Source organism: Macaca thibetana, chromosome 4, assembly GCF_024542745.1.
Source record: "Macaca thibetana thibetana isolate TM-01 chromosome 4, ASM2454274v1, whole genome shotgun sequence".
Classification (NCBI taxonomy): Eukaryota; Metazoa; Chordata; class Mammalia; order Primates; family Cercopithecidae; genus Macaca; species Macaca thibetana.
Window position 1 is genome coordinate 67,694,480 of NC_065581.1, and position 13,894 is coordinate 67,708,373.

The 13,894-nt window shown below is 37.0% G+C and overlaps 1 protein-coding gene across 4 annotated transcripts in view; it reads right to left on the bottom strand.

The window, feature by feature from the left end:
- Window positions 1-13,894, bottom strand: part of COL9A1 (collagen type IX alpha 1 chain) — a 178,234-nt gene that overhangs the window by 4,010 nt on the left and 160,330 nt on the right. For all 4 annotated transcript variants that reach the window (XM_050789713.1, XM_050789712.1, XM_050789714.1 and 1 more), the window contains 2 exons: window positions 12,522-12,710; window positions 5,875-5,952 (listed from right to left, as the gene is read on the bottom strand). In XM_050789713.1, coding sequence (XP_050645670.1) covers window positions 5,875-5,952; window positions 12,522-12,710 — 267 coding nt within the window. The remainder of the gene's footprint in view (window positions 1-5,874; window positions 5,953-12,521; window positions 12,711-13,894) is intronic.

Sequence of the window (13,894 nt, forward strand, 5' to 3'; positions counted from 1 at the left end):
CATCCAATTCTGCCTTTGCCAAATGCAGCAATTTACCACTTTGGAGCTTTGGATGATGTCATCATCATCATCACCAACGCGTAATGAGAATGCTTTCTCGTTTCCATGTGCCATACACTATGCTCATTACTGAGCCCATTTTTCTCATGTATAAACTGAGAGTTAGGAAGATCAAATAATTGTCCATAGTCATATAGCTAGAAATGAAGACCCTTAGCCACTGCACTAATCTAACTGCATTTTCCCACCTATTGATTTTTTAACTCTGTGGAAGGGTGTGGAGGTGTGTGGCAGGGTGTGTGTGTGTGTGTTGTCATTGTTTTGTGTGTGTTTGTTTGTTTTTAATTCCTTGGGCCTGAGTTGACCAGGAAGTAGACAGAGGCACAAAAACAAAGAGCAGTATTGATTTTTGCAGAGCTCTAATGATCATAAGAAACTAAGATATTTTTCTGAGGTTTTGCCCTGTAGAAATACCAGAGATAAAACAGCCTTAACATAGCAGATTGTCAGGCTCTGGAGAGTCCTGACCCAGGGCCTTTGCTCTCATGGATGTTCTGAACTATGTGGGAGCCTCAGTTGGGTGACACTATGTCCACAGTCCACATCACTCAAAAAGTGAAGCTGACTCATAATAACTGTTCACAAAGTGGGCATAAATGGTTAGTCCAGCAGCTGCATTAATGAGTATCTACCAACTGCTTTGTAACTCTTTAGAAAGAGAAAGCGTGGATCTAAAGTGTTATTCTGCTCTGCCTGCCTCATGTGTGTGATACTTACACTAACTGCCTAATGATTACATGGTGTTCTGAAATGTCAAGGACCTATAAAAATGTTGAATGTTCCCAATACAAAGAAATGATAAATGTTTGAGATGATGGATAGACTAATTACCCTAATCTGGTCATTATATAATATTTCCATTGAAACATCACTATGTACCCCATAAATATGTGTAACTATTCTATGTCAATTAAAATAAAATATTTAGAAATGTTATTGCCAAACATTTCATGATTTTTTAAAAATTTATTATTATTTATTTAAGAAATGAGTATCTATATCATTCTCTATAAAACCACTAGAGGGTAGTCAAGTTACACTGACGGAAGCCAATCCTGGCTGGCTCATTCTGGAGGCAGCCCCTTACCTAATACATGCTATGTAATAAAAGGGACTGTGTATACAGTAAAAAAATAAAATTTAAAATAAAGTGAATAATTTTCATATTAAATAGGGTATTTCATAATTAATCCACTGGTTATGTAGACTTTTTGTATGTACCAGGACTTTCTTATATTTCTTGAGCTTAATGTTGTGGTATTTGACAAAGCAGTATATGTTTAAGGAATTGTAAATTGGTTTATGTAAGGCCCAGCAACCAAATAAAACAGCTGCAGCAATGGAAACTGAATAATTAGGTACTGAAAAACTTAGCCCAGAACTGAATGTGTGCGTGTGTATTTTTCCACTCAATAGTCTCAAGCAAAGCTCACCTTTCTGCAGACTTTGCACAAGAAAAACAAATATTCTTACAATCTAGTAGAGCCCAGCACAAAGCCAGCTATAACTTCCATGTCCAAGAGGCAAAAAGCATCTCAGCTCACAAGTCACCTTCCTGGTGTTCACATTCAAATGATTTGTCATTTAATGTATGTTTTGCCCCAGTGAGTGCACAAAGAGGAAATCAGGACTCATAATTATTAATAAATATGTTCCTTTAAAATCCTCAGAGTGACAAGGAACTAGTCCCAAATGGGCAAGTTTGGTGGCAGCAGACAGAGAGAGACCTATAAGACAACCAACCAAGCAATAACACTGGCTGACCCGTGGCACAAAACTGAAGGTGGGGGAGACTAAAGTTCCAGGGATTGCTAATGTGATCCACGTAGCTCTGCAAGAGAGGCAGAGAAAGAAGCAAGACACCCAGCAGTTATGGGACATGCCCAATTCACGTGTCTAGGTTACAAAGAAAAACTAATCGTATGATTGGACAGACAGCCAATCATTCTGTCCACTTTGTGAACACAGACTCAGGAAGCATGAATATGTCTTGTTATTACCTGAGAGACTTTTGTCAGGACATGAATTTAAGAGTCTGTATTTTCTCAAATATATTATGAAAAAGGAAGCAACAATAATAATAGTTAAATTTGCAGAGTGTCTGTTTGCCATATGCCAGGCTTTACATGTTCCAAGAGCTTTACATGTATTAACATGTGCATATATGCTCTAAATACAAGGTAGGCATGATGATTTCCATTCACAGAAGAGTAAACTGAAGCACTTCGAGGTAAAAGAATAGTGCATAAGCCCCTGGCAGCCTGGCTCCGTGTCTGCACTTCTTAAATATTTGCCCAGCCTACTCCTGGCTGTGAGAAACAAACTAGATTGTGTATGTGTACTTTTTAAACAACAAAGCACTGTAGCCAAAATAATCATCAATGTAATGGTTATAATAATAACCTGTGTTCCATAACAAGCAATGTAGCATTATGTCTCTACAGGGCATGTAATACTTAACACTGAACAAACAGAGATAGAGCATTGGAGAGGGGAGACAGGGAATTAAAACTGTCCAGAAAGAATACAGGAACTCTAACAACTGATAGAAAATGATGATATTAGTTACATCGTAAAAAAAATATGTTAAATGCCTTAGCACAAAGAATGATCCAACTATCTTTTTTTTATTCAGGAGAATTTGAGCCCCAAATCCAACAATAGAAACAACAAAGAAGGTTGCAGAATATGCTGTTCTGCAGGTTCTTTCTTTTTTTTTTTTTAGGCTCTTTCTTTTAGGTAAGATGTGTATTTATCTAGAAGGTTCCAGACAAATCCCTGCACAGAATCTGGTTGAAGGTCCCTCAGGCCTTAAAGTCGTATTAATAATATGTTTGTGAGAGATCAGAAATCACATTCCTAGACACATTCAAGCTCTACCAGGAAATAAAAAGCAGTCTAGCCTCAGTGGACAATTAACCAGTGAAATGATGTACTGCTACCCAGTACTTTGCATTTGTGATTTGGAGTTGAAGTAGACTTTCATGGAGAGAAAGTCTGAGGCACCGGGGTGGTGCTGATTTAGAGAAGAGTAATATATTACTGCTGATCAAGAGCAAGAGAAAAAAGCTGCAAGGGCTCAACTGGGGCCCAGCTTTGCCCTCAGCTCTCCTTGATCCACCTTAAAAAGCAAAAAGTGGACTTGCTTTATTAATAATAGTACCAACAGCCAACATTTCTTGAGCGCCTACTGTAGTCAGGAACTGTCTTAAGCAATTTACATGGATTGAGTTTCTTTATTTCTCAGAAATACACTATCAGAGAGGTGTCCTTGTTATCACTGTTTTACAAATGGGAGAACTGAGGTGCAGAGAAATTAAGTAACATGCCCAATGTCATAAAGTTAGTGGCAGAGTCAAAATGTGAACCTGGGATGTCTGAATTGTAGAAGCCACTCTTCAAACAGCCCACTTTCGGGTACTAGCTTTAAGGGAGGAATGACCCAAAAAGCTCTTGTCAGGAACTTGACTGACTTGAGCATACGCACGGAATCAACAAGAGAACATGGGCCGACCTTGAAACCCAAGCCCTCAGCTGGTGCTTTCACCTGCGAGCTACACGAGGACACTGCGCCAAAGCGCAGAAAACGACCCAGCAGCAGACCCCTCTTCTCTGGCATCTGTGCTTTTGAAAGTTAGCCTATATTCCTGAAAAATAATCTGGAACTCAGATTGTTCACTAAACAATGTCAGATATCCTCTCAATTAAAAGGTAGCAAAAGTCTAAAAAAGGAAGGCTACCGAGGTTGAGACATGAGTAACTATAACAAGGAAATCAAGAAAGAAGAGTAAGCTGGGAGGTGAGAAGGATGAGAGACAATCAGAGCTGATGGGGAGAGATCAGAGGAGGGCGACGATTTTGGAGGTGATCCTAGGAAAAGAGGGGCAAGGACCGACCAAAGGAAGAAAGGAAAAGGAAAACAGAAAGGACAGTTATTAAGAGTCCCCTGGAAAAGGGAGTGCACAAAATGTTTTAACAATTCAGATTTAAGATCAAATCCAAGATCAGCTGAAATTAATCATTTTGTTTATAAGTGATCCCAGGGAGGGCTGCAGATGATGATCTTGTCCTGCCTCACAATTTGCTTACACGTGGATGGTCTGATGTTCTAAAAAGCAATCAGGGAAGCCCCTCAGGCTGGGCACCCCGTTTGCGCCCCCATCAACTCGGCTCCTGAAAATGGTTTACTGCAGGTGGGAGATAATGTGCTCCTGACAGTCTGGGACACAGCACACATGGAGCTGATCTTCCTCCATCTTCTCATCTTTACATTGAAAATGTGGCTTACCAATAGATTTTTTTCAAAGTAAGAATCCCTAGAAACCAGAATACTTTTTCAATAAAGGAAAATGTTGCCAATAGTGCAAGTCACTGGTTCAAGAACTGTTAAGTGATTTGTCAATAAAATGAGAAAAGAAGTTATTAGGCTATCTCATAAATATATAGATAGTTAAGTAAATTGTGATGATAATATGTTATCAGCCTCAAAACTTCCTATTCCTACCACTGGTGACAGAGACAAACACCTTTAGTAAATTCTATTTCCTTTTCCTCTCCTCTAAACACCAATCAATGAATCCAAGCTTTACCACATATTAAAATCTTCTCTAAATCCCATTTAAGCCAGATTTTCCCTTCATTTCTAATCATAAATCTTCCATTTCCAATTATAAAAATTTATCAATTTGTGAAAACATTCTGACGAGCCCATGAATCAGTTTTAGAAAGGCAGTGTTTGAGTTATCTCCACACATTCATGTTTTTTAAAAAAAATATTTTAATGAGAACGCAATCCCCAGAAGCAATGAAATGGATAATTGGAAAGCAATGATGTTTTTGGCTACAATTATAGCTGTGATTAAATACATCAGCCTCTGGCAGAATTTGAAAATTGTAATTTCTTTTCCTAAACTTCCCTAAACCAAGTTTTCCCAAACCATTGTGGAAGCAAGTATCATCTCAATTCTCCTCAGCAACAGAGCCCTAGGGCTTTGGGGGCCTTCCTAAGCCACTGCCTCGACACAATAAGAGAGCGTTTGCTGGAAAGTTGAGCATCATTCATGCCCTTAAACTGAACTGGCTTTTGGCCCTGCTATGCTGCCTCTGTGCTTGGGCTTGTAAGTCATTTCTCAAGGGATGAGTGTGTTCCAGCCTAGACTCTGGTGACAGGGTAGCCAGTGTATAAAGAGAACAGAAGGCCCAGTGACACTCTGGGCCCTTCACACAGGGGCTACCCTGTCACCTCAGTTGACGCAGCTGTGATGTGTGGCTTGCGTGTGGCTCTTAGTGGTTATGAGTAGAAATGTTCAGTTTTGTATTATCTTTCTTTATTTCTTTCTTTTTTTTTTTGTGGATGTGGGGTTTTGGAGAGTGTTTGTAAGGGGAGCTTTTAAAATAAAATTTCGGTTACTTTTTGTGCAAGAGATTAAAAACTGGTTAATTTTCCTACTGCTCTGGCATTTTAGATTAAAAAAAAAAAGGAAACTATCACCTGCTTTAGAAATAGATAGGATCCAATGTATTTAGAATTTTATAACAAGTGCATTGTGCCTGGACCTTGACACTATTTTTCTTGAAGCATTTAAGGAAATTAGTATTTCAAGTCCTGATATCTATTTTCTGACAAAGAATACAGATATGATTTACAGATCATTCTTTACTAAAGCTGGTCTTGAAAAATCTGTGCTAGCCATTCTGAATAATTAATATGCTTAAGTGATCAAATAAAAATTATTTTAAAAGTTTATTCAATTCAGGCCGTCGACTTGCTACCAATTTGGCTACCTCCTCCTCTCAGCTATACAGCACACTTACCTGGGAGACCTACAGCTCCAGGCAAACCTTTGGGACCTCTTCCTGGAGGGCCACGCTCCCCCTTTTCTCCCAAGTCACCTGCATTACATTAAAGAAATGTTATTACTCTGCATATCTATAAAAATAAACTTCCGTATCTTTAAACTTTAAGCAAATCTAAAATTCAGAAACCAAAAGGTCATGAAATTGCCATAAACTAGATTGTAGTGAGTATGCAGCAAGGCAAACATCAAGTTCATCCTATTAATAGATCTAAGGGGGGAAAATCAAATTATTATATTCACAGATACTGGAATGACATTTGACTTAATTGAACACACATTCTTGATAAAACATTCAATAAAATAAGAACCAATGGCCACTTCCTAAACATGAAAAATAAATCTATCTTAACCCAAAAGTTAGCATAATGCATAATGGAAAACACAAGAATTAGTTCCACTACAATCAGAACAATATAAAGACACCTACTTTATCACTATTATATAACATTTGGTTTGAGGAATTAAAACTATCTCTATTTTCAGGAGATATGAATATATATCTTAAAACTCTAGAAAGTTAACTCAAAAACTACTACAAACAGTAGCATTCAGTCAACTAGCAGGGTACAAAATTAATAAATGGAAATTATAATTTTATATATATTAACACAACCAGTAATAAGACATAGTAAAAAAGACACCATTTATAATAACAATTAAAATATTAAACAACGATGAATAAAACTAATCAGAAATAGGCAAGTCCAACATGACAAAAGGTTTAACATTTCTAAAGGACACCAGAAGACTTGAAAATCATTCTTAAATAGAAATGACATCATCATAAAATGTTGCCAGTTCTCCCCAAGCTGAATTTTCATCATGATCTTATTAAAAATACAAACCCATTTTTTATCAGAAAAGAAGATCCTAAAGTTTATGTAGAAAACACATAAGCCAGAGTAAGCCACAAAACTCCATAAAGAAAAGCAACATGAAGGGAATTAATTTGACCAGATATTAAATCAACTAAAATGTGTGGTGTTGGTCTCTGAATACACAGACCAGTGAAACAGAATAGAAAGCCCAAAAAGTAGGCCCAAATACATACAGGATTTGGGTTTATAATGAAGGTGGTGTCTTAAAGTGGGAAAAAGTTGAACAATTCAGTAAATGGAATTGGAAGAAGTGAGTAAAGAAAAGTTAGATCTATACCTCACACCCTATTCCAGGATAAAATACAAATGGATCAAGTATTTAAGTGTAAGTTAAGAATCAAAAGATAACAAGGGAGAATTATGACCTCAGATTGGCCTTTTTATTAAGATGCAAAATATGTAAAGTTCCTAAAATCAATACAAAAAGGCCAACAACATAACAGCAAAAAAAATAAATAAATAACCAAAATACATGAGCAGGCATGTCACTAAAAGGAAGTAAAAATGGCTCTTAAAAATATGAAAAATTCCCTGACTTCACTCTCATAACAAAATAAATGCAAATTGTTAAAAAAAAAAAAAAAAAAAAAAAGGATGCTATTTTAACCTATAAGATTGGCAAAAATTCCAAAGTTCAATTAAACATATACTAGCAAGTCTGTGGAAAATGCACTGTCATGAATTGCTGATAAGAGTATAAATTTGGACAATCCCATTGGAGGGTAATTTGACAATAGCTATCAAAATTTTTTACCCAGCAGTTCTACTTCTAGGAATTTATCATAGACATAGAGACGGAGTATATGCTGCTATTTTATACAAAAATGAAATACCTACAATGGGGTTCACTGTGGCCCTGCTATAACAGCAGAAGGTTGGAAACGATCTCTGTCCATGAAAAGGTTAAATACATTACAGAACTTCCACACAACAGAACACTATGCAGCTGTGAAGAAATAGCCAGGAAGCTCTTTGGAATGGTCTCCATGTCATACTGTTCAGTGAAAAAGGCAAGTTCCAGAACACTTGCTAAAGAACAATATGATTCATTTTTAAAAGGATGTAGAAAAAATACATATTCATGTATCCTTATATAGAATTGCTTATAAGGATATGTGAGAAAAGAATAGTATTGATTACCTAGTGGGAAGGAGAAAGGAAATTAGGCAGATAGGAGGCAGGGATGCGAGAGAAACTTCACTAAATACTTTTTTTACACGTTGTTAATTTTTGGAACTATATAAATTTAGTATTATGAAATATAAATTAATCAATCTTAAAAACATAAAGTGTGTTGTCACAGTGTCTACATTTCACTACTGACTCATTGTTTATGGGGAACATACTTTGGATTGCAATGAACCATGTGAATTTGCAAGACATTTACAAGACAGTTGATTGAAATTGGGGATTTAGCGGGGACGGAACAAAGTCTCATTAATTATCCCAGCCCCTAAAGATACCAAACCCAGCAACTTGGCTCATTAACAAAATGCATTGTTGCCTTAGTTAACTGGTCCTAAATGGCGTCTGCTGCTCTTTGCTGAAGGCATTATCCCATTATTCCGGTAGTACAGTAGTATATCATTATTCTATTATGCTGTTAGAAAATGCAATGGCACCTTGCAATAAATTCTATCCAGACCATTTTTTCCCAAACATTTGTATCAACTTAGCCTCACTCAACATTAAGTCAAATTTGTTCTAATTTTAAAAACAAAGTCATGTACACAACAAAAATAGAAAAAATATCTGTATAACCATCTGCACTCAGATAGTCAAAGATCTCTAATTCTGAAGTGAATATTTAGTCACCATACTTTGATTTTAGCTGTGAATGTCTTTAAGTGAATGTTTTTATGATCAACTACATTTCACCACATTTCAAAACAATTTAAATTTATATAAATACTATGAAGGATTGAACTCAGGTTGAACTCATATTTATATAAGCTAGTTTTTTTTAACACTCATCATCAATATGGAATATTAGGAAGATATGACAATTAACATCTTATAAACTAATGGCATAAGCATTCTTGTTAACTTGGTAATTCGAGTGTCGTATCACTATAATTCTGGAGGCTGGAAATGAGAACAGACTCTCTAAATGTGCCACATTTTCTGAAGACATGAGATGAACATTATAAATTAAAGTGTGGCTTTTACACTGATAGTAAAAGCTAAACTTGTTTGTACATTTTAGCATGAAGCCACACCAACTTTTAATGTTGCTTCAAGGAATAAGACCAGTGTGTTTCTTGTGATTATGTCTTTGGTTATCAGTCAGAGAAAAACAAGTTTTAAGATGAGCTCCAAAACAGAGCCCATTTGGCAAACTGCCACGCCACAGCAAACCCGGCATACAGGTTGGTTCCATCGACAAGGTTAATCTACTACTTCAAACCCTGGTCATGTCTTCTTTTGAGATGTACAAAAACCAGCTCAGCGAACTAAAGGTCCAGCTGTGTTATCCTCCTCAGTCAAAAAATATGCATAAAGAGCTTGTAAAATAAGCTTTAGATAATGTACAGAGAAAAATACACAGCTTGAGCAGAAAAACAGCTCATTATAAATGAGTGGAAATTCTCATTGCTCTATAGTTGCTATTTATTTCATTTATTCACGAGCTATCATTGATGCTCTATCTCCATGTAAACAGATTATCACTGAGAAAGGTGTTAGTCATAATCACGACACGTGTGTTTTCTCAGACTTTCATTTACATATTGCAGTGTCTGTTTGATTCACACTAAAATATCTAAAAATATACAGCCTTACTCAAAGGGACTTAAAATTAATCAAAACTGTGAATATTTTAAACTAATATTTATGACACAAAAGACCAATGTAATACCAAGCAAAGTGAACATAGGCCAGTTAGATATCTCTCAGGTTTTGAGCCTGGGCCCTAACATTTTTGTATAGTATTGTATAAAGCATGTCAGTGAAAAACAGAAAAATTATAGATATAACCTAAGCTTTGACTATGATTTGAGGCATATTTCTACTAGCTCCTATTGAAAATGTTCTACTGTGTTCTTCAGAGTATTTTCTAGGAGAAAAACAGTGACTAAGACATAGGCTGAACTGTTCAAGCATTCATAATAAAACTTGTTTGTTATTTATGTAGCAGTTTCTCTGGAAAAAGGCTCTCAAAGTGGCTAGATGGTAGAGCAAGATTCATACCATCCCTTCTTTACCAGGGATGGGGAAAAAAGCCAACAAGCAATACTGAAATACATCTCTCCTCTAACTGACTGAAAATTTAAGTTTCAAAATGGTGGAATGTTTATTCTCAGGGAAATTTCAGCTGTTACCCTTTGGATATTACAAAGCTATATGTTTTCTAATAAATACTACTGTTAATGTATGTGGTGGGACAAGAAGAATCTAATCCAGCTGCCTAAAATCATACATTTCCAAAAGTATGACAGTGTTAATTGATTTTAAAAATTTAATTACCCCTCCCTACCTCCACCCCAAATTCTCCGAAGTTAAACTGAGAGAAGACACTGCTTTAAAGGAATCTGATAACGAGAAAGGGGTGGATAAAAAAAATCCTTTGGAAAAGAGAAAAGAATTATATCACTTCATGTTATAGATTATGTCATGAATACTGAAGAAAAATTAAGGGGAAATACCTCATATGATCAAGCTATGCTTGACGAATGAACTTAGTGCTAGAGACATTTTCCAGGTTCCAAATATAGAAATTTATTTTTCTTTCTTTCAAACTGAGGTTCATCTGCTAGAGCCAACCCAAGCCAACCTAGCCACAAGTCACTGTTGCTAAATCTTCCCCAAACAATTCACCATTGTTTCCAGTGGTTCTCAACCCTGGCTGCACTGTCAAATCACCTGGAGAATATTTTCAAATCCCAATGCCCAGGCCAATAAAATCAGCATCTCTGGGAATGGGATCCAGACATCAGTGGTTTTAAGCTCCTCAGGCAATTCCAGTGTGCAGGCAAGGCTGACAAAGGCAGCTTTAGACTGTCTTAGCTTAGCAAGTGACATTGGCATTTTCATTTTTTAAAGAAGAGTTCTGTGACTGGCTCAAACACAGTTAAGCTCTGCCCCAAGGAGACTTCCTGTTAACCAAAGAAAATAGGGCTGTGATGTCTGTAGGCCCCATAACGCATTCCCTTTCAGTAGGAAAATGGGCAATTGCTCCACACCAGGTGCCGCAGAACCCCCAGGAGGGCCTGTTAAACTAGACAGCTAGACCTCAAGCCCAGAGTTTCTGATTCAGTGGACCCAGCATGGACCAGAGAATCTGCTTTCCTAACAAGGTCCCTGGTGACACCGCTGCTCCGGGGACAGCTCTTTCAGAACCACTACCCTAAAGTGAACTCAGGAAAGTCTGAGTCATCATGATCCAGCCACTTCAGCACAACAGATCCAACGAAGTCAACAATCTACCTAAGGCTGTAGAGTTTCTTAGAAATTATTTACAGAGTGAATTGAGACTAACCATAGAGAGAGCACCTAAGGCATGAGCTCCTGAACTAGTAAAGCAGGACAAACATGAATAGGTACGTGACTCTTTCAAAGAAAGTGCTCAGTTCTCTTTAAGAAAAACTCTACCCTCAGTCTGCACTCTATTTGATTTTGTCTAGCCTCCCAAAGCTTTGAAATCATGCCAGCCTTATAAGAGGTCTCAGTTAGACCCCATTTTTTTTAACATGAAGCTCTGAACACACCAAAAAAAAATGTAATTAAATAAATTGTTCCAGCTGAAGGTCTAGTTAGCCAACTGCATCAGCAATTCATTTATAGATCCAAAAAGGCGGCTTGCTTGCCCTCTGACCATTCATACCATAATATTTATCCCTAATTGGAGCACCGCAGTACTTAAAAAAGAAAACAAAAATCCCTCTCTTGTTTCTAATGCCATGTCTTTCTGAAGTTCCCCAGAAAGATGTCAGTCACTCATCATGACATAGAAACTACTCACTTTATTTAGTCCTCTCTGTAAAGTATCTAGGGCATATACACTCCAAGCTGATGTACTTACTCCCCTCAACTACCAGACTCCAAATGAGGCAGCCAGTTCTTCCACCAGTCCTGCTGAGTACCTAACACACTCATAGCCCCGTTCTTCTGCAAAATACTGGATGCAAGGGCTTAACTTGCTTTGAATAAAAATGGAAGGAACAAACTATCTTACGTACTAAAGAAGAAATTACATTAGATTGTATTTCAGAGCTGAAAAAAATCCCATCAAAACTAAATATCCAATGTGATATTTTAAAAGAGGAGGAAGCTCCAATTCATGTTTTTCTTATGTCCTATTAACACATTTTGTTAGTTTAAATAACAAATACAAACATCCTAAGCATGGTTGCCATGTTAGAGGAGCTCGACAATGACTTCAAGGTCTTAAAAAAAAAAAAAAAAAAAAAGCTGAATGATCATTTACCAGATCCCATAATCTTTGTTTTGAACCATGATTGAGGTAGAGTGTAATCGAAAAAGATCAGTACTAAAAGACACAGGACTTTAATTCTAGTATTTGGTCTACTGTTGTGGTATAGCAGGGACAAGAGAATATTATATAACAGTTTTTGAATCTTCACCATCACTGTTGTAAAAGAGAATAATACATCTTATCTCACTGGATATTCAGAAATTGGTAAAACATAAATTCCTTGAGCTTGATACAGATTATACATCTGAAAAAGGTTGTATTCTTTGGTTCCACGTGGGCAAGATGACTTACCTTTAGGTCCCCTCAAACCAAGGGCACCAGGGGGCCCTTTAATGCCCGGAAGGCCACGCATTCCCATCTGGCCTGGGAACCCATTCTCTCCAGGAGGGCCAGGGGGACCAGGAGGACCAGGCATTCCAGGGAGCCCAGAGGCACCCGAGTCTGGACGCTTAAGACTAGCAGCCATCTCAGCAAAATGCTCTGAAAGAGAATAAACAAAACAACCCAGAAGTATCAGAAACATAAAAGTTATTCTAATGAAAAAGAGAAGTATTCCAGATGCCTTTTTTCTAAATGTGTCACCAGATCTTCAAAACTGGTGGTAAGACATGAATAAAGTTGGATAATTTCTCTGTGGGCTTTCTGCCAGGAAGCTTTGCTGGTGCTGTTTGATGCAGCTCTCCCTGGATATATTTGGTCCTGTTGTTCTGAGACAGAGTCAGGGCACAGGAATGGAGGTAGCAGGGACTGGGATTTACAAAAATCTTCAACTAAGGCTTTGGGGTGAATGGTGTTCTGGAAGGATGTCGTCTGAATACCAGCTGGGTATCTGAAAACCCAGAATGGGAAGACAAATGAGTTTCTTAACATAGGTGGAAGCAGATATCCAGACAGTTTTTAAAAGCCAAAGACATCGTCTAGAACTAATATTCAGACACCATTTGAGACCTCGCCTCATGTTCTTAGTTTGAAGATATTATATAAACTGAAATATCCCCAGGAGTCACAGCCTCTTATAAATCCTCCTTCTCAGAAGTTTTTTCCATGCTTGAAATAGACAGCAAACATTAAAAATAACTTGTTTCTTGGGAATGGTCAGAGTTAGTCTTAAAAATTAATAACTGTGTGGGCTTTTCCAGGAACCATTAAATAGATTCTGAATCACCCACGAAAGCCATGGCCTACAAGAAAATCTCCCCATGAAAACATTCTAAGGGAAATATTCTCATGTAATGTTTTTTAAACTTAGAGGGTAAAGGAGAAAATGAAATGGAAACAAATTTCTACCCAACATTTTTAAATTGTTTAAATGTGAGTATTCTAAATTTGCTTGTATAAGAAGAGTTTGCATCGAATCATAATTTTTTAGATATGTAATGTTTAAAATTAAAATAGATGTTCGGGACAAAATGTCTGCAATGAAGAGACCTATATTGCTTTTCAAATATAGAAGTGAACATTTCGTTCCCATTTGGTTCTGGAAAACTTCTCAAGTCTCCTAGACAAACTAGACTGTCTAGTGAGCATACAAAAGAGTATCTCTTCATGACAAAGTTAGCTACACCAGAATACTATCACTAACTGTAGGCTTCAATGTGACAGAACTCCTCAGCGATAGGGTGCTTTTGTACATCTTCATTTTCTGTGTGTTTTTGTAACTAGAC